Raw genomic sequence first — 27,953 nt, forward strand, 5'->3', positions numbered from 1 at the left:
AGGCCCAATGTCTTCAACTTGAACACACCTGACCTCTCTTTGTCAGTTTAGTGGACAGATAAAGCCTCTCGGATGAAAAATCCCCCCGACTAAAATAGTGAACCGAGTTGCAGCAAACGGCCTGGACGGCTGATCAGCTTCACTGACAAGTCTGACGCAAGTTTCTGTGCATCGTTGTGTCATGTGTATCATCCTGCACTACATGTGGTCTCCCCATTCATTATCTCCAGGCTAAAATCCATTACCCTCCTCTTCCTCCTCCTCCTTCACACACACTGATGGGAAAACATCCACTAGTAATGGGACTCTGAGGAGCTGCCTGAGACGTACAGTAACAGCCTATTTCCAGACCTCTCCTCTCTGTCTGAGTGCTCTGCACTGAGCGGAAGTCACTAATTATTTGCCCTGCCCTTCTGCAGCCGTCACCTGTACACAGCTGGCTCTCTGTGCCTCGCATGTTCCTTTCGGTTCTGTTAAATTATTTCACGTGAGACTGTTAAAAGTTCAAACATTTTCTAGCTTTCTAGCACTCTGCTTCCTGGAAGTGTCAGCAGGGCTTTGGCTTGTGTTTCTGTGTGGCTGACGTTCATCCATGGCAGCCTTAAAACAATCTTCCTGCACAGCCCCCCCCCCCCCACCCCATGCTTAAAACATCTTTCTTCACAGTACTGTACAATTCTTTAGATAATGTGTACACTTTCCTCGCTAAGAAGAAAGTGTACATATCCCACCCCCAACCCCCCCGGAAATGTAAAAGCTCCGCAGCTGCACTCCCAGATTGCAAAAACAGATGGAATTTCAATGTGAGTGATAGGCGATGGGGAGCCGGCATGCGCAGAATAAAAGAGATTGGGGAATGCATTTTGTGTGTGGGTATACGGGGAAAAGAGGAGGCACTCAGTGTGTGTGTGTGTGTGTCTGTGTGTTTCAGAGAGAGCTGTTGCTGATTTGTGTTTTGTGAAGAATTGGGTACATTTCTGTTTAGGAAGCGAGGATCTTTGGTTTCATTGTTTTGTTTGTGTTTGTTTTTAGCGCAGCGGTCTGCAGATGCAAAGGCTGCATTGTGCACCCCATGCAGGCCATCACAAAATGTATCCTGAATGTGAGTGTGTGCGTGTGTGTGTGTGTGTGTGTTCCGTCTGATACAACCAGTATGTGTGTATCTTGGGTGTGGCTTGCTTTTGATGAGTCCCCGCTTTTTCAACTTTCTCTCACCTCCTCGTTCTCCCCAACTTTGGGAGTCCTCACTGTATGGAGTCTCTCTTCTCGCCGCCTTCTCTCATCCATCCATCTATCTCCGCCCCCCCCCCCCCCCCCCCCCCCCCCCCCCCCCCGCTGCTCCATCTCCCCTCTCTGAATAATTCAGGCCTGCCGAGCTAGTGTTGTATTTTTGGTTGTTGTCACCTCTGCAGTAACACAAACAAAGCCCATATAAGCGAGTACACACGATCATACGCACTCACACATGCTGCCATGCCAGCATGTACGTCCACACACCGATTCGCACAAACGTGACTGCAACAAACAGTACGAGCCTCGGCGCCGAGATGTGCTAACTACGAAGGATTATCCTTACAGGGATTTCACACCATCACTGAGCTCCACCCTGTCGCTGCTCTGCTATCCCAGCAGTGAATAATAATATGTCTCACTTTGCTGCATTTTCCACACTCACACAAAGTTTGACTGTGTGAGAAAAGACACAACTTGGAAACTAGAAATTTGCTTATTATTGGTCACATAGATCCCCCTTCTCTTCTGGTTTTTTTTTTTTTTTTGTTCAGGCGGTTACTGGAATAAGTTTGGGGTCATTATATGATACAGGTTTTATTGATTATGCCTATGTCCCTTCTGCCTGCTCATCCCATTCTTGTGAACGCAATATCTCTATAGGGAATTTCTTCACATTTGGCACAAATCTCCACTTGATCTCAACGATAACCTGATTGGATTTTGGTTGTCAAAGGTCAACATCAGCGTGACATTTTATTCTGCGAAAAATGTCTGGGGTTATGGGATGTCAGTCATCAACACATGCTTCTTTTAAAACTTTGAAAATGTATTTTTCCACTATGTTCACCAGCTAGTCAAGAGCTAGTAGAGCAGAGGTTGTGGGCAGGAAAACCAAAACAATAAGCTAAAAGATGCTAAAACACTATAAGTGACACCTTTTACATTTCACATAGTCATCTAATGAGTTGTCTCTATAAAATATTGATCGAGGCAGTTATAGAAATCACCCATTTTCAACCTTCAACAGTTTTGATTTGTCAATTGATTGTTTGCATTTGTGAAGCAACAGGACTAAAAGTCTGTAGACTTAAAGCTAAATGCTACTTACTTCACAACGACAGTGTTAACATACTCATTTTTAGCTGGTATAATGTTTACCATAGTCATTTTTGTTCACAGACTCACGACCAGAGGGGCTGTTGTAAAGTATTGGACATACTGGAATCTTTACCTGCTTGAAGCATGAGCAGAAAAGTCAAGAAATTGCCAAGGTCATTGTTATTCATCTTCTTGGGGCAGAAATTCTTGGCGATTCATCCAATATTTATTGAAATGTTTCAGTCTCTACTGCTTTAAACTGACTACCTGACCAACACTGCCCTGGGCTCTCAAATGTGAGGATTAACCGCACACTGAACACCTTCAGGTTTTGAACTTGCCATCAGACAAAACTAGCTTTTGAAGACGCTGCCTTAGGCTCTGGCAAATTGGGTTGGGTCATTTTGACAAGTTCCTCCCAATTTGTTGAAAGTTTTACAGACAACTGATGAAAAAATAATCTATGGATAAATCAAAAGAAGAAAGTAAAAGCTAGGTCTAACCACAGTGACAGCAATGGTTACCATTTTGGTACCTATTTTTCCTTTAAACCAAATTCTCTGTGGAGCGCTTGTAACGTCACATTGACTTGACACTGATGACAACACAGCAATATGTGTTTAGTGGAGTTTGAAGGAAACAGGCAAGTCTTAGAGGAAAAAGTGGGGGAGAGAGAGAAAAAGAGGAGCCTACACAGCCATAAAACAGCCACGCTGGACAACTGACGGGGTAAAACATCCATGAAGATTGACACCGGCGCTCCACCGGTGCCAGCTGTACCAGTCAGCTTGTGGAAGTTCTCTGAACGTGAAGAGAGGATGTGACTGATTTAAACTGGAGCTCCCCTTCGGGCCCTCAGGCTGTCTAAATGTTAATATATGGCTGTCTGACATTCTGGTGCTGCAGTCACTGGACTCTGGACCTCCACAGAGAGATTTGAGGAAAGTTGGATAGAAACGAAAAAGCTGCCCTGGGGTGAATATGAGAGAGAGTGAGAGAGGTGTGCATGACAGGTGTGTGAGGGAAGCACGGAGATTTGGAGAAAAAAAATTTAATGATTAGAGTGATAAAAAGGATTTGGTGGGAAAAAAAAGGAGAGAGAAGGTAGATTCCAGGGAGAGGGAGAATTATAAAAATGATTTGGAAAAGGAATGAGGGATACAGAAAAGGCTGAAGGGTTAGAGCCGACTGGCACAGCTGCAGGGCTTAACAGGCTTTGGGGGGCTGGAGGATAAAGACCTGCCCCAGGCCAGTGGACCAAAGCCAGGACTCAGACACCTCTGCATGTGTGTATGTGTGGCCTGAATGTACCAAAAGCCCCTGCAGAGGGCCAGCAATGCACATCTGTTCACCTGTGCATTTCCACCCTGCCCGGGAACCTTGGCCAGAGGAACTGATCCCACATCAGGTGGAGGTTTTTCTTTGTTCTGCAGCAGCACAGTTGTCACAGTCTTTCCAGTATACCACGTTTTTTTTTTCCCCCTCCAGTTCTCTCCATGTCAGGTGCAGAGCGAAAATTTATGGCGCTTCAAACCAGAGTGAGCAATTTTCTTTATTGCATTTTTCATAAGGTTTGTTCAGGTTCACACTGCCTAATTACGAGCCAACCAGGCGTGTAAATACATTTTACTGGAGATGAGAAGTAACTGGTTTATTGGACAGATTTTTGTCAGCTTGCCAGGTATGAGTGTAAACATTTAGTTTTTTTTGGTCTTTTCCAGCAGCTGCCTACGTGACATTCCCTCTTGATTTAATGGAGTAGTTAGACATTTTAGGAAGTAGGCTTATATTGTTTCTTGCCAAGAATTGGAAGTGAAGATGGATATCCCCTCAAGTCTGTACCTAAAATACTAAGCTGGAGCCAGCAGCCTGATAGATTAGCACGGCATACAGACTCGAAACAGGCAGAAACAGCTAGCAACAAGTAACTAAATCCCCTGACCAGCTCCTCTAATGCTCAGTAATTAACTCCCCAACCTAACTGGCTGCTGGCTGAATTGAGATTTAGCAGGCAGATATAACGGCTGTAGTGATCTTCTCATCGACTGAAACTCTCAGCAAAACAGCGTAAAAGTGAAACTAATGGCCTCGTCTTTGATTTCCCAGATAATAACATGATAAAGATAATAATAAAACGATATAATAAAATGAATTATGCGCTGGCACAAATAAAAAGGTTTGAGAAGGGATTTAAAAGAAGTCGCCGATTCTGCAAAATCTCCAGCATATAACCAAAGTGAAAAAATTAATATATCTGTGAGTGAAGTCGGAGACGGTGATATTGGAAGGAATGAAGCTGTATAATAGGATGGATTAATTTCATATCTGAGACAAAAGGGTTCAGAGAAAAAAGAACAGAATTTGACAAATCCAACGAACTTGGGTTCACCGACAGTGATCGCCTGCAGTGTCAACGGTCACTCAGACCTGTGTGAGTACTCAGCACTGCCACAACTTAATTCACATGAGCATTGCAAACTGCACTGCAAGGGTCATGTGACCAACGGGGGCACCCTAGCTAGCACTACTGTTAGCAAGCTAATTTGCTATGTTTACTGCTGACTCATACATTGGTATAACAAACTTGGATATACTTTATGTCGGTCATCAATTCACCAATTCAATTCTGTTTGTGACATGGCAGTATCATGCTAAATATTTGCGAGCATTTGCTAACATTTGTCTCCATAAGCTACGCTCTTATCACACCAAGTAAAGCAGTGGCAGCAAAACTCTTAAAGGTGCAATATGTAAGAATTTTAATTTAAAAGGGCAAAAAAATTTAATAGAATGTTGAATAAAAAGTGGCAAAATATCAGCCAGCTACCCCCAGCCCCTCATGTCTCATAACGCCGCTTTGTACCTCGAGAGGCCACACTCAGATGTTACAGCACACTGCAGTTTCAGTTGGGCGATGAATGCTACATTGCCACACTTTACAAGGTCCTGACCTGGTCAAAAGAAGTCCTTAATTCACAGCCTTCTTTTCTACACTGGTAGCGACCGAGCTTCTGTCGCTCCTCTCATGCTTTCACACCTCATGTCCCCTCCTGCCTGTCTGTCAGCATTGTCCCTGGACTCCAGAGTCCTGGTCAGAGCCACTGTAAATCACCCAGGCACTGCGGCACCTGCCTTCAAACTGGACTCCATCTAATGCAGAAAGCCCGAGCCTGTGACATGTCATACTATGTAGGATCACATTTTAAAAACATACCAAGAAGAGAAATAGCAGTTTGGTCATTCCAGACAACAGAAGAACAAAATTAGCAGTTGTCATCGAGTGGATGTGGCCGCTTGTCTCAGCTCGCAGCTAGGTTGCCATGTAAACACATAGACAATAAACTTGTACGCATATTTTGTTTCCTTATATTCATGTTTGGAACAGTATATAAAGTTGCATTAATTGCTTTAAGACGGAGCCTTAAGCTGCACATCAGCGCCTTGTGCTGTTGTAGCTGCTATTTTTTCCGTGACTAGTTTAGTGCTGCCTACAGCGCCGACTAGTGGTTATAGTTGTCGACTACTTGACAAGTTGGTGAAACCCCAAATAGTGAGCAGCAGTTTGTGGTGATCGGCTGACCCCTATTTGTTTGGAGTGACCTTCAACAGGTCGCCAATAGTTACATATTGCATCATTAGGTGTATTACATTCAGCAAAGGGTTCATTTAATTTCTCATGAATTAAACTTTTCATTTGACGAGAATTGACGTGTAAGTTGACCAGCTAGCACGGCTATCCAAACCCTCGCTGCAACTCATAGCTATTGCAAGAGAAGATACTGTCATGATGTTAGCATGCTTAACATGTACTAAGTAAAGCTGTATGGTTTTAGTTTTCCGACTTGACAAAATTGATTTATGTTTTGTTGGTAGCATGGCTAAAAACTGATCTGATTATTATGAATGGGCTACTAAAGTGACAACGTGGAATATTATTGTGGTTTTACTGACACAGATCATAGGATCATCCCCAGGTTTGTGTCCCTCAATCAGGGAATGACAGATGAGGCGGATGGCCCAGTGTCGTCTCTGGTCTTCCCTTTGTCGATCCTCACGCGTGCCCAGCTCGAGCTCATTTTGCCACTATGTAAATGAGGAGTGTAGAGCTGGCTTTTCTGTTCCATTCTGTTTTTTGGGTTTCCAACATTTCTCCAGCTGTAGCTCTTACCTGGATCCACCTTTTGAAGAGTATTTTTTATCCACTAAGCAGAGAGCCCTGATCCGTGCAGACAGAGAACAGTACAGCGGGTTAGCTTGTTAGCCACGGCAGGTTTTACATTGTTTGCCACACTTATTGTTATCACCACGGGCACTTCATGTGAGGAGGTCTGAACAAACAACAGTGTGATCAGTGTGATTCAGCGTTTCCAGGCAGCGAAGAGTTGACTCAATTAGCGTGTTTGCGTGTGTCTGTGGTTTTCCTGATAAGGCGGCTTCCCTTTTATTGATACAAAAGTGTTTCTCTCCAAAAAATACACACGCATTCATCAGACTATAATGGAGAGGCGCGTGTGTGACATTCATACACATTCAAACACACACTCTTTGACACACACAAACACAAGTTCCTGCTAGTAATTCACATCCTAATGGCATAGCAAGCATCAAATGACTGTGTGAGGCAGCTTGATCAGGTGACGCCGGGTTTATGAACTCAAACAGCTTCACTGAATCAAAACACTGATCCAAAGCTGGTGTTTTTGATGGTGTTGACTATCTGCGTCTTCTAAATTACAGAGATTTGATCTGATTTATTATTTACTTAATGATCTATAAAACACACCCATAAGATGATACAGTGAGAATACTCATTTCTAACAATGACAAGAATAAAAAGAATAGTTTTGTCAGATTCATATTTAATGACAGACTATTTCTCAGTATATCGACCAGTACACCTAACAGAGCTTTTGGCTGTGAACAAAATTATTCAGCAACTACAGATTAATTTTAGCAGTCTAAAGGGATACAAAACACTGAGGACAATGTACAAAATATCATAGGAAACCATTAAAGGAAAGCTCTAATGCAAGTGATATTTTGTTCACGCAAAACTATTAAACTCTCAAGCATCCAAGTTGCTCCACTGATTTTAACAGAAGCCTAATGCAGGCAAATATTATTGGAACTAAATGACATGTGGCCAGGAAATGTATAGATAAAAGTCAGATAATTATAATACCTAAAGGACGGGAATGATAGAGACTGGCTTGTGGAAGAGTAAAAAACCCTACAAAATTGAAAAGAAACCTGTATGGGATCACACCAGCCCAGACACCCATCAACATGGTGATGTTCTGACCCATGACTAGTCAATTGTTATTACATGAGTACTTGGTAATCGTGGGTCACACCAGACCCATCTTCAAAGCCATTTTGATCTCAGCTACACATCTGATAAGTTTTGTGACTGCATCTTGGGCAGTTGTGGTGCTGTTATGCTGACAAACAGGTGTACACCTGGAAAACTAGTCAAAACTGCTTCTATGGGACCTGGTTTAACTCAGTTGGTAGAGCAGGCGTCCCATGTACAGAGGCTTTGTCCTCGCTGCAGCGGACCCGTGTTCGACTCTCGGCCTGGGTCCCTTTGCTGCGTGTCACTCCCCCTCTCTCTCACCCTGTTTCCTGTCACCTCTCCAGCTAAATCTATCAATAAAGCCATAAAAAGGCCCAAAAAAAAAAAAAAACCTAAAAAAAACTGCTTCTATGATCCTTCCTAGCATTTGTCAGTATTTGATGAGTCAGGAATGGGACTAGAAAATCCTTTTTTTCTTTTTATCACAAACCTTTAAACTAAAATGTAATTAAATCATAAGACAACAAGACGAGTTGTCTCCTCAGGGTCCGCAGATGGTGTCCTGCTATGGGTAACAAATTATTTAGAAATGCCTGAAGCTGCCAATTGATTTATATACTGTTTATAAAGCAAGCGAGGCACTAATATAGAGCCTTGTGGCATCCCATTAATATCTCCAAGTTCTGACGTTGTCCCAGTCAAAAAGTCTGTGGCTGATAACACAAACTGAAGTTATGATAACTGTGTAAGCAGCACATGAATAGGTAAAGAGTTCATTTGTGAACCATTTGGTGTGTTCAGAACCACTGGAGGGAGTAACCGACGGCAACACTTTCATGATGCATTTTTGTCATTTGTGGAACCATCGTCATAAAATTGTTGGGACAGGAGCAGGGACACTGTAATCTCATAATGATTTTTAGAGGGCTGTGCTGCCTTAGAAAACATTTCCACAAACAGCCGACCGTATCACACAGTGATTTATGTTGTTTGTCAGATTTGGCGGCAAACAGAAGAGCTTTGTTTGTTCTGTTGTAAAGTCAGGATCAAGGCACTTAGTTTTAATTTCAGCTTCAGAAGAACATGTTCAGTGTGTTAGGGGTGTTCCTGCTCATGCAGCTGAGCCACCAAGAGCAGTTTGTGACAACTTGCTAAATGTGGAATCCACCCCTCCCTTTTTTCTCTCTGGCTCTCTCTCGCTCTTACTTTCTCTGTCTGTCTGGCTCCCTCCATCCTCGCCCTCCCTCTCCTCATCCACAGGCCGACTGTCGCTCCAGAGAATACCTTCGCATACACTTCCCAGCTGCAGATTCATGAGTCAAACAATGAGGTAAGTGACAAAATACACCACACACAAGTGGCTTCTCACACTCTGATGTACACACTCACACAGAAATAGCTTGTATGTGTGATACCTTAGCACATGGTGAGAGATGAGTGATTTACTCAGTCTTAAAATAGGCTTAAAAGCCACAGCAAGTGACTCACCGAGGATTTTCCCCAAATCCTAAAGTAAAGCCTGATAGAAAACCTAATCATTCTCATCTGATTTGCTGTTTGAATTCAGCAAATGTATTTTAAAGGAGGATAAACATTTTAAAGGATATTATTTATTTGTCTCTAAATGTCTTCTATCTGCCTTATTAGCTGGGGCACAGTAGGGGCAAAGGTTAAACTCATACCTGAAATGAAACGACACATCACAAACACTGCATAGTCTACACAGCAAAGGCAAAACATTTTCTTGAAATGTGTCCCTAAGCACCGAGGTCAGAGGTCAGCCACAGAGCAGCAGTGCTGCATCTGCATGGGATTCATTTTTGTGCTCAAAGATGGGAGCTTGAAGCGTTTCACTGACAGTCCACTCCTCCGCCCTCACTGCAGCAGAGAGGGAAGTTTAAGAGCTTTAAGGGCCTTTGACAAGTTCTCTGCATTTTCAGAGGGGTGTGACGGGGCAGAGGTGAGCCAAGGACGCTTGAGGTTAAGCAGAGACACACAGGCAGAAAGAGAGACGGAGCGATGAGGAGAGCAAAGTCCTTTGATCCTGTGATTCTCATCTGAAATAACAGGCAGCGCCGCTCAGTTCGACCCTACCTTCCTCATTACCGATCAAAGCTGCAGACCGTCGGCACACTCAGATGCCTCGAAAAACTCTCACCCTCCAGACCCAAGTGTTTGCAAACGTGCACAGAATCGAACAACGAAGGCCGAGGTGCAGCGGTTCGTGTGAGCTCACGCCCACAGGTTTGTTCACAGTTGCTCACACGCAGGCCCACAAGGGTGTGTGCGCTCACACATCCCTCGGCGTACCCCACTGGGAAACATAATGGGATGTCCGTGTTCATCCGCTCCGGAGCTCCCTGATGTGGTGAATCCTCTGAGCGCGCCCGGATCTTTGATCAGCCTCTCTACAAAGAGATTGAGACAGGGAGGGAGGCTTTGTGCTGAGTAGGCAGGGCTGTAGCAGGTTCCTATAGGCCTTATCCCAGCTTTGCCCTCTCACTCTCACCAGGCCGCAGGCACTTTGGATCAGACACACTGTACCTTTGCAGCTCCAGCTGGTGAGCTATACACTTCAGGCATGTGATCCCTTAAAGGTACACTATGTGTGATTTTCATCCAAAAATAATACCTCTCGATCATCACGGATGTACCACTAGAAGTGTGTTGTGGTGTCAGTGTCAGCACTGCCCCTGCCCTCTGACTCAGCTCTCAGCTATTTTTCTATTATTATGCTGTGTGTGAGGATGTTTCTGGGCGTCAGTGTTTCTGGTGTTCAAAATGTTCAAAATTTCCGCTATCCATTTCTCCATGTACGAGCGGGGGTCCAAGCCCTCCTCTTTCTCAGGTAAACCCAGGATACGCACATTATTGCGTCGACTTCTGCATTCTAAGTCATCCACCTTGTTAGCGAGCAGTTTAGCCTTCTTTTCAAGTTTTCCCACAGCACCTTGTAGCTTGTTTATATCGTCTTCGGCTGTAGAAATGCGCTGCTCTGCTTCGGTGATACGACCATTGCATTCTTTAACTTCGTTTTGGACGTTTTTAATTGCCATCAATACGCCTTCCATTTCGTCATGAAATTCTTGCTTGAAAGTGCGAATTGCCTTAATTATGTCCATATTAGAAGGGTTTTCCATGTTGTCAGCGTTAGCCAAGTTACCTTTTTCTGCTTGACCTGTTACATCTCCATCTTCGTGGTCAGAACCCGACACGTTTTCCTCGTTAATGGGCTCTTCAGTTGTTTTAACGTTAGTCTTCTCTTTGACTCCTTTTCTTGGCATCTTCACTATTTACGCTTATTTCTCAATACTTTGTGTTACTTTTTGGTGTTTGTGTTAATAGTATTAAGTTCTAGATGAGCAACAGAGCTTGAGTAACCACGTCCACCTAGCGCGCCGCCATAACCGGAAGTCCCAAATTTAAACAAACTACTTCAACTTTGTGGCTGCAGGTATGCTTCAGTTGTGTGCACTCGTGAGAAAGATGAATACCCTATAAGTAGTCAGAAACAATTGTTGTACTCTTTTGCTGGGGTATATGGCAAGCTTAGTACCATCGTCTTCTGTTATTGTACACATAAACATATACAGTACGCTACTCACATCGGTTAAATAATGTTTGTTTGTTGTGGACTTGGGAGAGTTGGCTTAATATGTAGGAAAAGCTGATATGATCATGATGAGATGTTTTAGCCCTACTCTGCTGTGAAATGACTGTCGTGAAAAAAAGCATTTCGGAATTGGCTGGCTGGATTTACAAGAAAGTGTGGAGGGCCTTATCAATTGTTTCATGGACTGGATGGACCTCGGGCTGGTACTTTGAGACCCCTGGGGCCAAATCTGTAAAAGTGTGTAGATTCACAAATAAGACTGGGCACGACAGAAATATGCATATGCTTTTTTTAAGCATTTATAAAGCTGTGCGTTAGCTTGATTCACTGTGACAGCTGGCACACATACACAAACTTTATTTCCACTCCTACATTTACCAATAAATATATATAAAAACACTCTAAAACATGATGTCAATCCATACTTGTGCCAGCTCTTCCTCATTACCTGATCTGGAATAGGAGAAAAATAGAAGCACGCTGTGTTTCATCAGCGATGTACGACAGCACCAGAACAGCTGTGACTGTGCATGACCATTTCACATGGCTGTGGCTATTTTTAGCACCCGCGCAGGTACCTGTAAACGTACATCGCAGTAATATCTCAGTCAGTCCTCATTATTCAACGTCAGAGGGATGATCGATGATTATTCCATAGAGCTCATATTGAAACGACAATCATTAACAGCGAGGTAATTGTTCCAACGTAAATAAAACCATAAAACCAAAGTCATCAGTCATTAATAATTTGAAACTTGGTTTATACACGGGCCGCTGAGTGAGAGTTTGCTGAACTTTCTGTAGACTGCAAACGTAATAACACAATCAACTGACAAACAACACCAACACTGTCTTGCTCCAGCGTTACATCTCCCCTTACACTTCATGTCCACGTCATCATTTATCCCCAAGCTGTCACGTGAACGCTGGTCTGAAAGTATGCACGAGGTACACGCATCTCTCATCGCACATCCTTCCCTGATAAATGCCAGCTTGTGTGTGGGAAAAGGAGAACGTGTGGTTTTTGTGCGTACACATCATTTATACATCTGCTCCCTGGTGTGTGACAAATGTATCACTGGAAAACCACTCCGCTTTCTACCTACACAAACCGGCACTCCTTCAAATGTCATCCATTCTTCTTCTAATTTGGTTCATAAAATATTCAGTTTGAAACAGTAGATCATTGGTTTCTGTAGCCTCAATCATTTTATTGTTTTGAAGGCATCTACTTGGTCTGTCACCTTGGATCTTCCTCATGAGCCCTCTATATGTGGGCAATCTTGCATTAAATTGTTTTCAGACAGGCCACTGGCTATCTGTGATTTAGGACACTTATTCTTGTTCCGACAGAAGGAGGTTGAAAATCAGTCTTTACTGTAGCTCTACGGTAACAGGCTGAGCTCATTGCAGCATTCACCCGCAGATAGTCTCAGGGAGCTCGACGGCGGACAGAGGCCTGCGCCCCTGGGTGGCAGAGGAAGAGAAATGGAGTTTCTGTCTCTGTCAAAGAGAGAGGAGGGAGACATGAAAGACGGAGCAGCAGGAGAGGAGATGAAGAGATCCGAACAGAGGAGGGAAACAACGGGGGTGTAGAGGGGGTGAGGGAAGGAGCAAGAGTGTGAAAAATCAATGCACGTATAAGAGCGAAGAAGCGAGGAGTCAAGGCAGCAGGATAAAAACGTATCAGTGCTTCGAGTGATTGAGTGATATGCAGGATTTAACTTCTACTGCTATTGATTGCTTACTTGCTGATAGCTGCGCTACAGAGTCATTCCGCACCAACTCACCGGGTCTCTCCCAGTTCATATCATAGATGTTCTTGAAAGGAATCATGTGAAAACCTCTATTGAATTAATGGGACCTTGTAATGCTATAGCTATACAGGTATCACACATAAAGAAAGCCTTGAAGTCAACACTGTACAAGTCTTATGAAATAAAAGTACTGAATGTAATTACAGCAAAATACACAGCCTGGCCCAAAAAAAATAAAGAAATTCACCACCGTGATTTAACCAAGCAAATAGGCTGCCATTGGATAGTTACTGCAGTGTCGGATATGTTTCAGCTGGCAACAAGTTATTTAACCCTAACTGATGCAGTGAGTAGCTTCCCCCAACACTTGGTGGTGCAAAAGATGTTACTCTTTGTCAGAGGGGCAAAATTATTGGTCTGCATCAAGCCGAAGAAAACAACTGAGGCTGAAACGTTGGGTTAAGAACTGTCCAAGGCGTTATAAAAACCTGAAAGCACAGTGGTGAACCATCATCTACAAGGGAGAAATGTCGTTGAAATAAAATCAAAGCATAAAAAAAAAAGTAAACCTTAGAACTCAGGGCTATGTTTAATAGTTAAAGTAAGAGCGATTCTACACCACAATGTGAAGAGAACTCAAGGGATAGGGACTTAACAGCTGTGTAGCCTAAACACCACTTATCAGTGAGGCTGATCAGAGAAAAAGGCTTCAATTTGCTGGGGAGCTTAAAGATTGGACTGTGGAGCAATGGAAGAAGGTCATGTGGTCTGATGAGTCCAGATTTATCCTGTTCCACAGTGATGGGCGCATCAGCGTAAGAAGAGAGGTGGATGAAGTGATGCACCCATCATGCCTTGTGCCTACCACGCAAGCATGTGGGGCTAGTGTTCTGATCTGGGGTGGATTCAGTTGGTCAGGGTAGGTTCAGCAATGTTATGTGCCCAAAAAATGACGTCAGCGGATTCCTGAATATACTGAATGACCAGGTTTTCAATCAGTGGATTTTTTCTTCCCTGATTGCACGGGCATATTCCAAGATGACAATGCCGCTATTCATCGGGCTCAAACTGTGAAAGAGTGGTTCAGTGAACATGAGAGCTAATTTTCAAACATGGATTGGCCACCACAGAGTCCAGACCTTAACTTCATTGAAAATCTTTGGGATGTGCTGGACTGACTCTCCCATCATCAGTATAAAATGAATGCCACTCTGGATGGAAAAAAAAGTTATGAGATAGCATATACTTATCAAAATGATGCCACGGTGAACGTTGCCATAATCAAAGCAAAAGTTGGTCCTATGAAATATTAGTGTAGAGCTGAAGTAGACAAGCTTCAATATTTGACGACCTGGGAATGAGACTCAAAAATCAACTGTCTTTCTCTGGAATTGTCTACTTCAACTTCAAATGACAGAGTGTTATAACATCGTTACACTTTTCACCGATTCAAATCTCTCACGGGAAAATAAAGTCAAAATGTCTGAAGCTATATTTAGAAAGAACACAGAGTCAGAATTGATTTGGTTACAGGGAAGTGAAAACTAGTGGAGGCATGAATTTCTGAAAATGAAAGATTCTTTATTCAGTTGATGTCAAAAATGTATATTGTTACTTAATTTGTAAACATCTGCAGAACTTTTTAACTGAAAACATCCAAATCCAGCGAGAAATGAGCACTTGATGAGGCTGGATACAAATACAACCAATCACAAAAATGACTTCAAAAATACAAGCAATGATTTGGAGTACAGCTATAGTCTTTGCAAGGTCCCGTTAATTTAGTAGAAGTTTTTAAATGTTTTTTTTTTTTTCCCAGAAAATCCACATGATGAACTGGGAGAAGTTCTGAATTCTTAGTGAGTTGGTATAGAATGACCCTGTAGAAAGACTGTCTACTTTTCAGTAGATAAATCAGTTGATAGAAGCTAGAAGCAGTAGAGTTCTTCAGTCCCTTTCTGCTGTTATGCCTTCTTTGTTGTATGATTTGTCTTATAAAAAAAAACGTACAAAGTAAACAACATTTAAAGAAAGAAAAAAGTTCTGATTGACAGAGCCTCGGTTATGACTTGACCAAAAGCATTTGCAGTCAGGTAAAACCTTTAAAATTGTGTTAGCTGATATTGGTAAAACAACAAAGATAGAAGCTCTTTGTTGGTATTTTCTAAATATTTTAACCTGCATATAATTTTCAGAACAACAGGAAAAACAGAAAAACAATAGATTTTTTTTCCTATATTTGAATGTATTTTTGTTAACCAGTCATTTTTTCTGCTGTGAGAGTAATTTTAGTTGAGTGTAAGAGGCAGTCTTATTTCAGTGTTATTTGCCCTTTGTAGCATTTCACTGGGTCTGCATCTCATGGTAAAATAATCATATATGATTATCTTGACACATATTGTGCTTTTGGATTTACATTTTGCACTTGGTTGAATTTATATTTAGATGATAATTTGATTGATTTTGACTCATAAAATATTGAATTGTGTATATATATGTATATATATTTTGTATTTTTTTAAGCAGTGTTATAATAAGACATAAAACATGATACACAACAAAGATCCCAGCTGGAGTTGAACTGGGAAAAATATGATATTGTATGGGCTTTACCCACCAGACGACCGGAATGCACCCAAAAACACTTTTTATTTTTGCTTTTCTTTTTTATGAGTTATTCACCGTTTGTTATCTCAGTTTTAATACCGCCGCCACCTGGTCCCAAAGTATTAATAAGTCATCAGCAAAGTGTTCAGTTTGAACCATGGAGACTGTTTCAATCAACTTCATGCTGTTATACAAACTTTACTGCCCTTTTCAAATACGTTTCTCAAATGTCATGGAAAATGATGCAGAGGCATTCGGCCCAAGGTTGGACCAATGCACTCTGTTGGGAGCAGACATTCTCATTAAAAAGTTAGAGTACTACAAGGACACAGCTTGTTGCTGGAGGTACTATCCAGCTCAGTATGAACTGGAGGGCTGATTTGCAGAGGCAGTGAATGTTTCATCACCTGTGCTTCTTCTTCCTTCTCAGAACACATCATTATGTCTCACCACTGTATGACAACGACTGTCTGACTGACATTTTTTAAACACCTTTACCTCACCTCAGAGGTACTCAGGTTGATTGATCGACAAATTTGGCCACGATAAATGAAGATGTGTGTGCATGAGTTTTTGATCACAGGTCTTGTCACGTTGGACTTCTGGGTGGCTTTTTTACCCGGTGGGCACAAACATTAGTAATTTGTATTCTTCATTGCAATGTTTTGCTTTGAATTTGGAAAGAGAAACATGCATATATTTTGAGTATTGGTTTTTTTTTATTTTAATTATCGACATCTGTTAAACATTAGTAGGAATCTTGACATCATCTTGTACGGTATGTCAGTATAATTGATGTTATGTATTATGTATAATATATCATGCATTTTACGTTTAACAGGATGTAAGGAATAAGTCATCTGAAGTAAAGCACAACAAAAGGATTTTTTCCCCTCTTCTTAGTTGTACTGTGCACTGTGGATGTGGTTGCAGCTTTATTTAGTGTTATGTTAACTGGTTTGATATGTTTTGTTAATGTGACAACAAATGGTGATAAATTACATTTTCGTTCACAGTAGCACAGGTAGAGAGTCAGAAAACTGAGTCAACAGTGTTATTTTCATTATCCGTCTGGAGTTAGCTAACGTTAGCAACCATACGCTATCGGTCAAACCCAAGGACATTACATTTAAACTTGGCAGACAGCTTTGGAGGCAGAGCCCCATTCATTCCTATCCAAACTGCTCAGCCAAAATGGCTTGACTTTCCTGCAATTAAATGACCTGGATCTTCTGCGTAGTGGGGCTGATAGAACATACGCCTTAGAAACTTCCACCAACCGAGCTGGCTATAACTTCTGGATTAGTACCCGATTAACTTGAATAGAAATGAAATGACTTCATGCAGCGTTTTAAGACTCTCCAAATGCTTTGGACCAAATGGCTCAAATGATGATGGTTAAACCAGGGGTGTCATGGGGGATGTGATGCTCAACAAATGTATACATTGTTTCACAGCTGCTTCTTTCACAATGTAAGCTGATAGAAAAAGTATTTTTGGGCCCCAGTCCATCACGTGATGATGCTATTACGGCTTGGCCAATACAAATGTTGGCTTCAGAGCCTGGTGCTCTTCCTAGAGGCTTAGTCAAACCACACCATATAAGGCTATGACAGCAACAGCCCTGAATGTATTATGGCTGGTTTCATTACTTATAAATTCATCTTGTAGTTAGAAAGAGATAGAATGTGCTATTTGTTATTTCAAAATATAGGTAGTCACCTTTTAGGGTATCTCAAAGTTATCTTAATCGTGTTTGTGTGTGTGTGTGTGTGTGTGTGTGTGTGTGTGTGCGTGTGTGGCTCCTGTGTGTCCTGAAGGACTGTAGCCTCTGGCTGTGTGTATCAGGCGCTGGGCACAGACTGACCCAGACTGTGGAGCAAACAGTTCTGACGCAAACTCTGCTTCTAAGGGACAGTAAATAAAACATGTTCAGGTGACTCAGGGGCACAGAGCTTTAATGATATTTTTTTTCTCTCCGTCTGTCTCCAGCTCTGTGTCTCTCTGTTCTCCATGCACTCGTGTTCTTTCTCTCACGATCACTGTGAATTCAGGAAATCAAACTTTCCTTGAGAAAGGGATGTTTTCAACCACTTATACAAACCTTAATGCATCCATGCAACTGAAGATTATCACTGGCATTTTGGGTGTCCTAACTTTCAGTTTTACCTCTAAAGATGATATAGCTAAACTGTGTACCAGTATCTTAAGAGCTTTCTGGTTGTCTGACTGCTTGTGTTGCTGTCTGTGTTGGATTTAGCATCATTCTCAGATCTCGGCAATTACTGTGGTAGTACAAAGATATCATAGCAGACTGTCAGGGACCGAGCAAGCAGGCACGAGAATGCACAGTGTAATTAAAAAAAAATGAGTTTTATTAACAACCAAATAAAAATAATTAATTAACAAAAATGAATAAAGTTCTGGGCCTCTAAAATAGGATAACGAAACAGAACTTAACCTAAGCCAAAGACACCCTGGCTCAGGACAGACTAACAGCAACCAAATGAGACATAGGGGTTCACATATATACTGGCTGATCAGGCCATTTTAGACACACTGGGGGATAGACAAAGACATAACCACTTAAGCAAGACTACAAAGAAACACAAATCACCACTAATTAGTCTACCTGATATTTAGGGAAGAAAATTAATAATCATTCATATAATAATAATAATAATATTCACTAAAATACAATACAATAATCAAGGCATGAAGCAGGGCCCTTCCCCTGATGCCGGAGGCCCATGGTACAGTCCACTTAGCAGCCAGTACTATTTAAGGCCAGCTGATACAGATTGGCCTCCTTTTGCTGGCCAGCCAGGAACTGTGTTTAGCTGTGATAAACCCACTGTACTGTACCTGCCCAATAGACACAGACAACGTTAGAAACTAGCAGGTGAACATGTCAAGCATTCAGCAACTTACGAGCCAGACATTTCCCTCAGGAGGAGGCCAGAAACACGACTGCTCCGTTCTGCTGAACAGGCCGTTTGTGGCTGACATGTGCAAGTTCATTTTAGATGTAAATCCATAGTTTCGGCCAAAAAAGTTAAAGTTTTTTAGAACATCTTCTACCTGGGAAACAATTACATAGAGAATCCGTTAACTCAGGCAGTATCAAGTCAGCCTCTTTTGTATGCGGCGATGGCTGCAGTAAAGCAGCCCAGCTTGTAGTCAAACAGACCTTCGTCAGAGACCCCTACATCATTTATTCCATTTTCACATCACATCATCGTTTAAGTGCAAGGTCATTTAAAAGTGACTGCATCATTGCAGTTTTCTGTGCTGTCTTTCCCAGTTACTCTCGTCATTGTTCTTCTCTGTTTACATGTTCAAGAACAGACACAAAATGCTCCCCGTTCCGTCTGATGTTGTGAGTTGAGAGTTATGATAAACCATTTACTCTCTGTTTCTCCCCAGGCCTTTCCTCTGTTGTTGATTTGTTTCCTTTTCTTATTTTGGCCTTGTTTTACCATCCCCTCTTATTGTTCCCGCATCCGTTCCAGTTTCTCTGCCTCGGCTTCATCAAAAATCTGTTTGTGTTTTTTATTTATTCAGCGCTCTCTAATCTGCTCTGTGAGACTCCTCCCTTATCTGGCAGTAAGATGAAATCATGGGCACATTCTGCTTTTTGTTGAGATATTAACCAGATGGAGTCATTAGTGTTTTCTGAAATGGTGAAGGACAGCTTTCGGCCAAGAGGGTTTTTTTTTTTTTTTGTACCCGTTTTCTGTTTTTCTAGGCTGCTGTTCATCACTTGAACCCTCAGTCGGCACGACAAGTCTTTCCCTCAGCGCGTCCCTCCCAGTGGAGAGAGCTCCACACTGTGCCTGAGGCGGCAGCAAGCATCGAGTTAGGCCAGTAGTGTTCTCTCTGTGTGTGTGTTTATGTGTTTACGCATTGAAGTGGGGAATTGGGGGAAGAGATGATAGGACGATGGGGAAGGAGATAAATTGCAAAAAAGGTCAGAAAGATTAAGGCAGGTTCGAGGGGTTTGTGTTTGTCTGCATGCTGATTTACGGGGAAGACAGCACAGAGGGAGGGAGGAAGATTAATCAAGAGATGATTTGAAAGTTGCTGTAAGGCGCGGGGTGGGAGCGAGAGTTGACATGGCATCACTGGACTGTGAAAAAGTTTCTCCCCCTGTTCATTCCCCGTTTCCATCGGCGTCCTGTCATCTGTTTCCACGCCAACAGAGATACAAATTGCAAAGGAAGGAGGGAAAAAAAAGGGGCGAGGGGAAAAAGTGCGCATTGCACAGTTGCAGAGCAAACCTTTAAAGGCTTACTCCCTGGGATGAGAGGAGGGGGAGGGGGGTGATGGAGATGATGTAGGGGGAACTGCTGAGGGAGAAAAGCCGCTGCTTGGTGTGGAAGTGGAAGCCTGCAGACAGAGGAAAGACCCTTCCCTCTCCCCTTCTCTCTCTCTTTTTCTCTCTTTATCCATCCCCCCCCCCTTGTCTATTTGATGCAGCGGAGGAGAAACCGCATCCATTTCATCATGGCCAGCCTCACAAAGAAAAACCCTCAGTGTCGCTTTCTGCGCCGCCTCACCTCCCTCTGCCAGAACGCCGCCATGCGCCGCTCAAGTGTTGATAAATTGCCACCATCTGCCTCATTTTTCAAGACTGCCGCCTCGTCGTCAAACACATACGCACTGACACAAAGCCCCCGTGCTCTCCTCAGCGATAACAAGAACAATCGCTGAGCCCCAGGAATGAGAGATGGGACGACAGAGGGAGAGGGCAAATGGGTGGAGGAATGAATGGTTGGGGGTCTGGGCAGATGAAGAAAACAAGTGGCAGCGAACATTGCTTCATTTAGTTTCTGACTGACAGGTAGAGACAGTTTTCCAATGAAACAACCTCAGTGCATTGAAGGGTAAGAGCTGAATTTTATTTTAGTTAAAGTTAAAACTATGGAAGCCCAGAATGGCCCTGCTCACACTCATTTTTATGCCGTTATCCTGAGATCATGAGTCAATTATTTCATTATTTATCAATAGATTATAACACAAACAACCCACTATCACAGGAAAACACAAGGTTGGGTCCTTTATCACTTATAATGTCTATCGGTGATCAGAACTGTCATGCCAGCATGCATAGACGTGTCTTGACAACTCTCACAAAGATTTAAGCTGTCAGACCAAGGACCCATAAATGATCAACACATCAGACTGTGCTTCAATCAAGGTCTGACAGAAGCAGAAATGAGAGATAACAATCAATTCAGTCCTCATCATTTGAGGAGAAGACGAGCCCAGCTGCAACTTCACGGGCAAGTGCACTTCAGTGATCCTCCTGAAAGTTGTTTTCTTCTGATAAATTATCTTGTTATCTGAAGAAACTGACTTTGAAGTTAATGTTAATGTAATAAATGTACCTGGTATGGCGAGAAAACAAAGTCATTCAGTTGTGAAGTTGAGATAAAAGATCTCGGCTTCCACAGAAAACAAATATCAGTACTCCTGAAATAAGAGTTTCAGTCTGGTGCCTGTACTGACTTCGTGTCAGATACTTTTGTGGCTTCAGGAGGATTTCGGTAAACCGAGGGAGCCGTGCTCAGACACCGGTAGACACAGTCTGAAAAAGTGCTCCTTTAGCTGCCCGACAGCGGTCATCTCTAGTGTCCCTGTTTCCATCGTAACAATGTTGTCATTTCCAGCAGACATGCTACGGTATATCTGTGTTGAGTCACACCGTGGAATCAAGCAGCACACTGCTGTGTTCAGACGGCAGGAGAAAGGTCTGGAGATGAATCAAAGCTGCAGAAAGACACACGGGCGAGTTAATCAATAGGATGTTCACTTGTCTGTTTCTCTGTGCTCCCATCATGCTTTGACCTTTTCCTGTGGCCTTTTTACAACTGGCAGATGATTTTACTGAGGAGTAGTCACGCTGAGCCTGGAGCTTTATACACTGATAACTAGGGTTGTTCCGATACAGCGCCCAGTGTTGGAAATGCCTCAGATACCTCCTTAAGTGCTGGAATGAGTACACCGATAAATGCCCTGATCTGTTACCACGTAATTGAATTATTAAGATGCGTTGCTGCACAAGAAGCTAGTATTCACAAGCTGCAAAAATATTACTGGAACATCTCTACTGATAACACACTCCACCAATTCATCGTGGGGAAAGATCTCTTCTGTTTGTTTGCCGGTAAAGGCGGATGTGCATTCTGTATATGTGTATGTTACACTGTCATGAGTTACTAATGGCTGCTGCTATATTCAACGTTTTCGCCTGGTGCCACGACACAAGAGAGGCTTTGTTTATGTAGACCTGAAAAGAAAACCCAGACTCTTTAATACTGCTGAATTGATTTTAAACCTGGCTGAAGTGGAGAAGTTGTCATTACACTGTACAGTACAGCTTAAAGTTATTGTGCTGTAGACAGAGCATTCATGCCGTGCTGCCACTCACTGTTACATGCCTCCAATTCACCAGAGAGTACAAAGAATAAAGAATCCAGCCGAACCGGGTTCCATTTTACCCGGCAGCCTCGTCAAAAACAACACACGAGAGCCAAAATCATAGAAAAAAACCCCCATGAATGCCATCTTAGGTGTTAGCAATGAAAGTTCTTGATGTGTCAGAATTACCGGTTAGGAATGCAGTCTTGTCATCTACTCACTGATCGACTTACGTAACAAAAGGTCAGATGTTTACTTGAAATATGTGCAACATTTTCATCCTCAGGCAACCTGATTTTACTGTCTGCCACGATTGTCATTGTGAAAGGCATGTTTTGGTGCAGGTACATCTGCTCTCCCTCGTTGAGAAATTCTGCATGTATGACTGACAGGCATTGTTCCCAGCCAACCACCACTGCATGTGCTAGGTTGACAGGGCTGGCTGAGATTGTGAAATAGATATCCATTTAACTTAATAGCCAACCATAATGGGAACCGGCTCACTGGCTCAGTTTTTTGCGCTTGGCTTTTGAATTTTTGATGCACCAAATCTGGCTTGCCAAGTTTGTTTGAATCCCAGATTTTAGGGAAGGACACACACAATTCCCTCTTCAGTAGAGGAATGGGAAAACACCTCTCTAGTGGCAGTGGTTACACAGATACAAGTCAGTAGAGGCAAGGTTGGACATTTCAGTGGGCAATAACACAAGAATAACATTTTTGATGCTATCTTTAAATGAGTACAACACAAAAAAATGTAGCTAGCTTTCTGTTTCCTCCACCAGTTGTACATATGTCGGTCACTTTACCCAGCGTGGTGTCGTTCTCTCAGAGGGCTAGATAAGTATAAAATGCTAAAAGGCTAATCAAATATACGTAGGCTCACCCAAGTTAAGTATATATGTGGGAAACACTGTTATGCATTTCATAGGCTACATGTGTTAGGAGACCGTCTAGGTGTAAGGTGCCCTGTGAGCGACTCAAATCCTCACTGTTGGCGACCAGGCGTACAGCGTTGGCCCCCCTGCACGGGAGGATCGTTGTAAAGTCTAAATATTCCACTGATGATGTTTTCAACTAGCAGCTTGGAGAGAAAGATGACGGTATTTCCTCCCTCAAGTTGTGTTCAATGTCAAGTCACTCTGGTGAGCGCTTAGTCTCAGTTGCTGCAACCTGAAAATGTAAAGTATACCAGAGAAAAGTGTCCAGGAAATGTCCTTGAATGAAGCTTAGCATTTATTAATACACTTACGAGATTCAATGCTCTGTCGTCAAGGTTAAATCCAAACAGAAGCCCTTTGTGTGTGTGTCTGTGTGTGTTTGTGTGTGTGTGTCCTGTGTTTTGTGCTTTCTGTTGACTCTAAACTAACAAACCGTCCCCCCCCACACTGTTGTACCATACCACCAGTGTTGTCAGCAGCGCCTTGTTCTGTTGTAGCATCCCGATGTGCGTGTGATTGATAGATGACCGGGCTGACACTGCCTGCCACTTGAGTTATAACGACAGGTGAGCTGCTGCAGTACCAGACAAATGGCCTTGTTTATCTCCAATAGATGCTTCAGCACAAAGCGCAAACTCGCAAACCAACATACCACCTTTGTGTCTTTACCCCTGCAGCCCCCCCGTGCGTACACTAGGCGTCCGAGTGTCTTACCATGCACTTCACCACAAGCTCGAACTTCTTACATGCCCTGGCTATAAACCAGAAAATCAATTGGGCCTTTTTGTTTCCCTTAGGCTCCTAAAGACAAATCAATTGTAGCCGATCTATTGTAATAAGGACGCGTCAGCCTTGGACGAGCCAGAGGAGATGCTGCGAACATCGGTTATTAGATTTTCCGGCGAGGCGAAGAGAGGCTCAGCAGACAGGGCCAGGGCTTTTGTTTTCATTGAGTGGCTGTTATGTGAAGTCCACCCCTGCTTAGTAACTCCATCGTCGCTGCCAGCAGGCCGCTTGGCTCCCGCTTGTAAGGTGCTTCAGTCAGCAGCAATGCTCGGCTTCGTCAGGAGTGGGATTAACGCTCTCAGAAGCCTTTTCCCACTGACTGCAGGCTTCAGACATTAATGAGACTCTCACCTAAGACTTGTGATGTAACATTGAGACTATGTGTTCAACTATTCAAGAGCTGTTTGCCAGGTGTCCATTGTACACATGATCAGAATGTTAAAATCACTTTTAAAGGACCACATTGTAAGTTCTATATTACAAAAAATACACAACGAGAGACCGTTAAGCAATTTGTTGTGTCTTAATCCTCAACACTTTGGTTCTTAGATGGACGTCCCCATGGCCGGATTAACCTGATGAGCAAAAATGACCTTCTGGTCCTCCAAAGCACCCCTCTTGTTCGTTCCTGAACCCCACAATCAGACAAAAACATTGATTCAGGCTTCTGCAAAATTACACCCAGACATTTTTCAGTTCTTTTTTCAGTATCTACAGTATTGTTAAGGTAACGATTAAACACAGCAAGCATTTATTGTGGGTCTGTGATACCAAACAAAGTATTGTGGACACATTTACACACCCATCCACCACCCAGAACCCCACACCCTTACTTTGTGCCTCGCTAAAATTGAGCCACTAGCACACATTTTGTTTTTAAGAGTGGTGTAGCTCCTTTAAGTCGTAGGGCAGTGCATGTTTTTATGTGCGAGTGTGTTTTGGAGTGAGAGAACGAGTGGCAAAAAGTGCCGGGGAATACGAGCGGCGCAGAGAAGAAAGCCGAGCAGTAAGTTGTCACTTGAGCGGTAAATGTGCTGTGTAGTTTGTCAGTGAATGCAGGCTGCAGCTCCTCAACACCGAAGAAAATCTCCAGTGTAGTTTCACAACTGCTTGAAAAGTGATGTCACAATGTTTACAGTGTCCCGCTGTCTTATTACTGGATGTGAGGACTACTCAGTGACTAGATAAATTACATGCCTTGTTAAAGAGAAGCTAAACCCCTAAACAGCAGAAAATATGCATATGGGTGCAGTAATGTTATTGATTGATTCAGGTCCATATCCTGACATTTAGTGCAAAGTATTTTAATTCTACATATTTTGTAATAAGTATTCATAATGTAGCGACTGCCCAAATACAGGTTAAAAGCTGGCGACCGCAGAGAATTTAGCTATAAGTGGGTCTCGTTCAACCGGATTGCTTTTGTCACCAGAAGGTCATGGCATCTCCAGCCATGTTTTGTGGTGATAAATCAACCAGGCCCAGTTGTTAAGGAGAAGCTCCAGAAATGTTTTTTGGACTATGAGAACACCCACTATGTTCAGCATGTGGGAGAATAGCTATGATAAAAACTGAAGGTCTTTTAAGGTCTTTATCCACTCAGAGATATTAGAAATTGTAGATATTTGTAAGTTTGTAAGATATAGTTCCTTCAAACCAGTTGCTACATGATGTGTGTCACCAAGAGCAGTTGCCCAATTCAGCTGATTGTTATTCAGCCTTGAATATGCCCACAACTTCTGCCCAGATGTTTAAATGTATCATTATGGTTCACACCTTCATGATTATGTTCACCTCCAGGCAATCACAGTGCAACCCTCAGGAAAACTTTAGTCTAGAGTTTTGATGATACAGTAGTTGCCTGGTAACATTTTCTACCCTCCCTGAAACTGCTTTATTATTCCAGGGTACACCTCTCTGCATGGTCAGCCAGCACAGCCCATTATGATGATTCTGGACGCTTTCAAGCCATGTTTACTCTATTTGTACTGCTTGAAAAGTAATCAGCTTTTTCTCTTTTCTCTCTCAGGAAATAATACCTGGAGAGATGGGGGGCTTTTTTTTGGTTTGTTTAACTCAGTGCATATGTTTGCGTGAGTGGGTGAGTGTGTTTGTGTTATTGATCACGGTTGGCTGATGAATATTAATAATCCTGCAGACAGCATTCGATAGGCATCAGCCCAGAGCAACTCCTCACAGCGAACTGGGCCAAACATCACTCGCTGAATAAAGATCTGTTTATCTGCTTGTTGGGTTTTCAAGTTGTGTTTTTCTGTCTGTCTAGCAGTAAGGTAGTAAACTCGCCAGTCATCGCTGTGAGCAGTGGTTCCGTTTTCGTAACGATACTGCACTTGGGATCAGTTTCATCCATTTTCAGAGGCAGCGGAGGGCTTCAGTGAGCGCAAGGATGAGTGACAAACGACAGTCTGAGTCATTTGTGCACGATCCTAACACATTTACCACACAGGGACTACAGGGACTGAGAAACACCCATTTGATTTACAGTCAGTGGTCAGCAGGGTTTTCATGTAACCTTTCAGTATCAGCTGCCCGCTCGGAACCTCGATCAATAATCCACAATGGAGAAAAAAAGGCGAGCAGAGTCGAGTCAAGCCCTTACCAGTATAAAAAATTTAAAAAACTTGGGCTTCAGTAGTTCTTTAGACCTGGCTACGATCCTGCTCACAGTCTCTCTGCATGTCTGACTTGCTATTTAGCTTTCTACACTTGGTTTTCCTCTCTTTAGCGATCTGTCTGTCTGTCTGTCATATTTATAGCCACTCACACTCACCATGACCCCCTGAGAAAATAATGGATGCAGCTCACAGGTTCGAGCCCCGAAATAATCACGTGCTGATCTGCAGCATCAGCATCTCATCTCAGTCCTCCGATCAGAAGCTCCAGTGTCGTTATCCCTCTCTCACACGTGTTCTTTATCACACACAGTTCACGCCGTTCCCCACAAATACTCATCTCTGTATCCCTGCTCACAAGTATGTGGTGGTTTTTTATTCATTTATTCATTTATTTTTTCCCAATATGCCGCCACGCTCACTCGTCATTGTGGGAAAACCAACAGCTCCTACACACACTCACACACACACACACACACACAGACGCCTCCGCCTACTCACACACATCATTACTCACTATAAAGAAGCCGTGGCCTCTGGGCTCGTTCCCCACAGCCCAGCGTAATGCCTCGTCTCCCAGGCCATTCATAAGGCGTAATGTGCGTCTTGGTGTGGAGTACGTCAACACGAGTGGTGGCGGCTTGTATCACCTGCGAGTTTCCCCCGAAGATACCGCATCCAATTCCATGCATCATACCCACTACAGCTCATTTGCATCAGAGTAATATAGTGTTTTACTACAGGCGAGGCAAGAGGGTGATTTGTTGGCAGGATGAGAAGTGAATCAGTGATAAATATTTGACTTCAAACTCAAATGTCACGCAAATGTGTTTTTATTCTCTGTGCATGCACATCTGCTGTGTTCATAAATAATGAACGACAGCCTGGCATAATGCTACATAGTTATAGAACATATAGTACACACTGTAGATGGTGGTAAATCTCAGCTGTTGAATAGACGGTGCAGATTGTTGGGTGCACAGATTGCACTATTCATTATGTCTATTCTGTTCGCTGACGGGGTGCAGCGGCGGGAACCTTCATCTCTCCTCCTCTTCCTCATTCAACCCTTCAGTGTCAAGGCTCAGCTGCCTTATAAAGCCCTTTTGCTTTACTGCCAGAGAGGCAGCTTTGAACATCCTGTCTTTCTCTTTTGTACATGTTTCATTTCTATCTTTCCCACATCTTCTTCCCCTCTACCTTTCCCTTTCCCTTACCTGACCTGGACATCCCTTTACTCCTTCTTTATTTTCCTCTCTTCCTCCACTTTTCTCCACTCCTCTTTTTTCATCACACCTTGTTCTTTTATGTCCACCTGCCCGTGCCTTCCTCTCTCTCAGCCCTCCTGCTCCGTTTCTCTCTCTAAATCGGCCTTCACTCCATCACCTTCTAACTGTGGTACACAGCTGTCAGACATGGCAGTGAATCGTATCGCGCTGACCCAATCAGAATTCATTATGAGTGGGGCATCTCCTCAAAGTGATTTGGTGGCTATTGCTAAGCAGCTGCTTTGGAGCAGGAACCAGGGAGACAGACGGACAGACAGACGAGAGCCAACAAGAACTC

General features: G+C 43.0%; 1 protein-coding gene across 4 annotated transcripts in view; it reads left to right on the forward strand.

Annotated features, from left to right (window-relative positions):
* LOC115586259 (endonuclease V) overlaps positions 1-27,953 on the forward strand; it is a 99,780-nt gene that overhangs the window by 25,425 nt on the left and 46,402 nt on the right. For 3 of the 4 annotated variants that reach the window (XR_003984850.1, XM_030425134.1, XM_030425149.1), the window contains exon 8: positions 8,888-8,957. Coding sequence is in view for 3 of the 4 variants with exons in the window: in XM_030425134.1 (XP_030280994.1) it covers positions 8,888-8,944 (57 nt within the window). In the remaining variant the exon portion in view is untranslated. Of the gene's footprint in view, positions 1-8,887; positions 8,958-9,567; positions 9,593-27,953 lie in introns of those variants that run through there. The other variant, XM_030425158.1, reaches the window with a different exon arrangement.

The sequence above is a fragment of the Sparus aurata genome, chromosome 1, assembly GCF_900880675.1.
Source record: "Sparus aurata chromosome 1, fSpaAur1.1, whole genome shotgun sequence".
Taxonomy (NCBI): domain Eukaryota; kingdom Metazoa; phylum Chordata; class Actinopteri; order Spariformes; family Sparidae; genus Sparus; species Sparus aurata.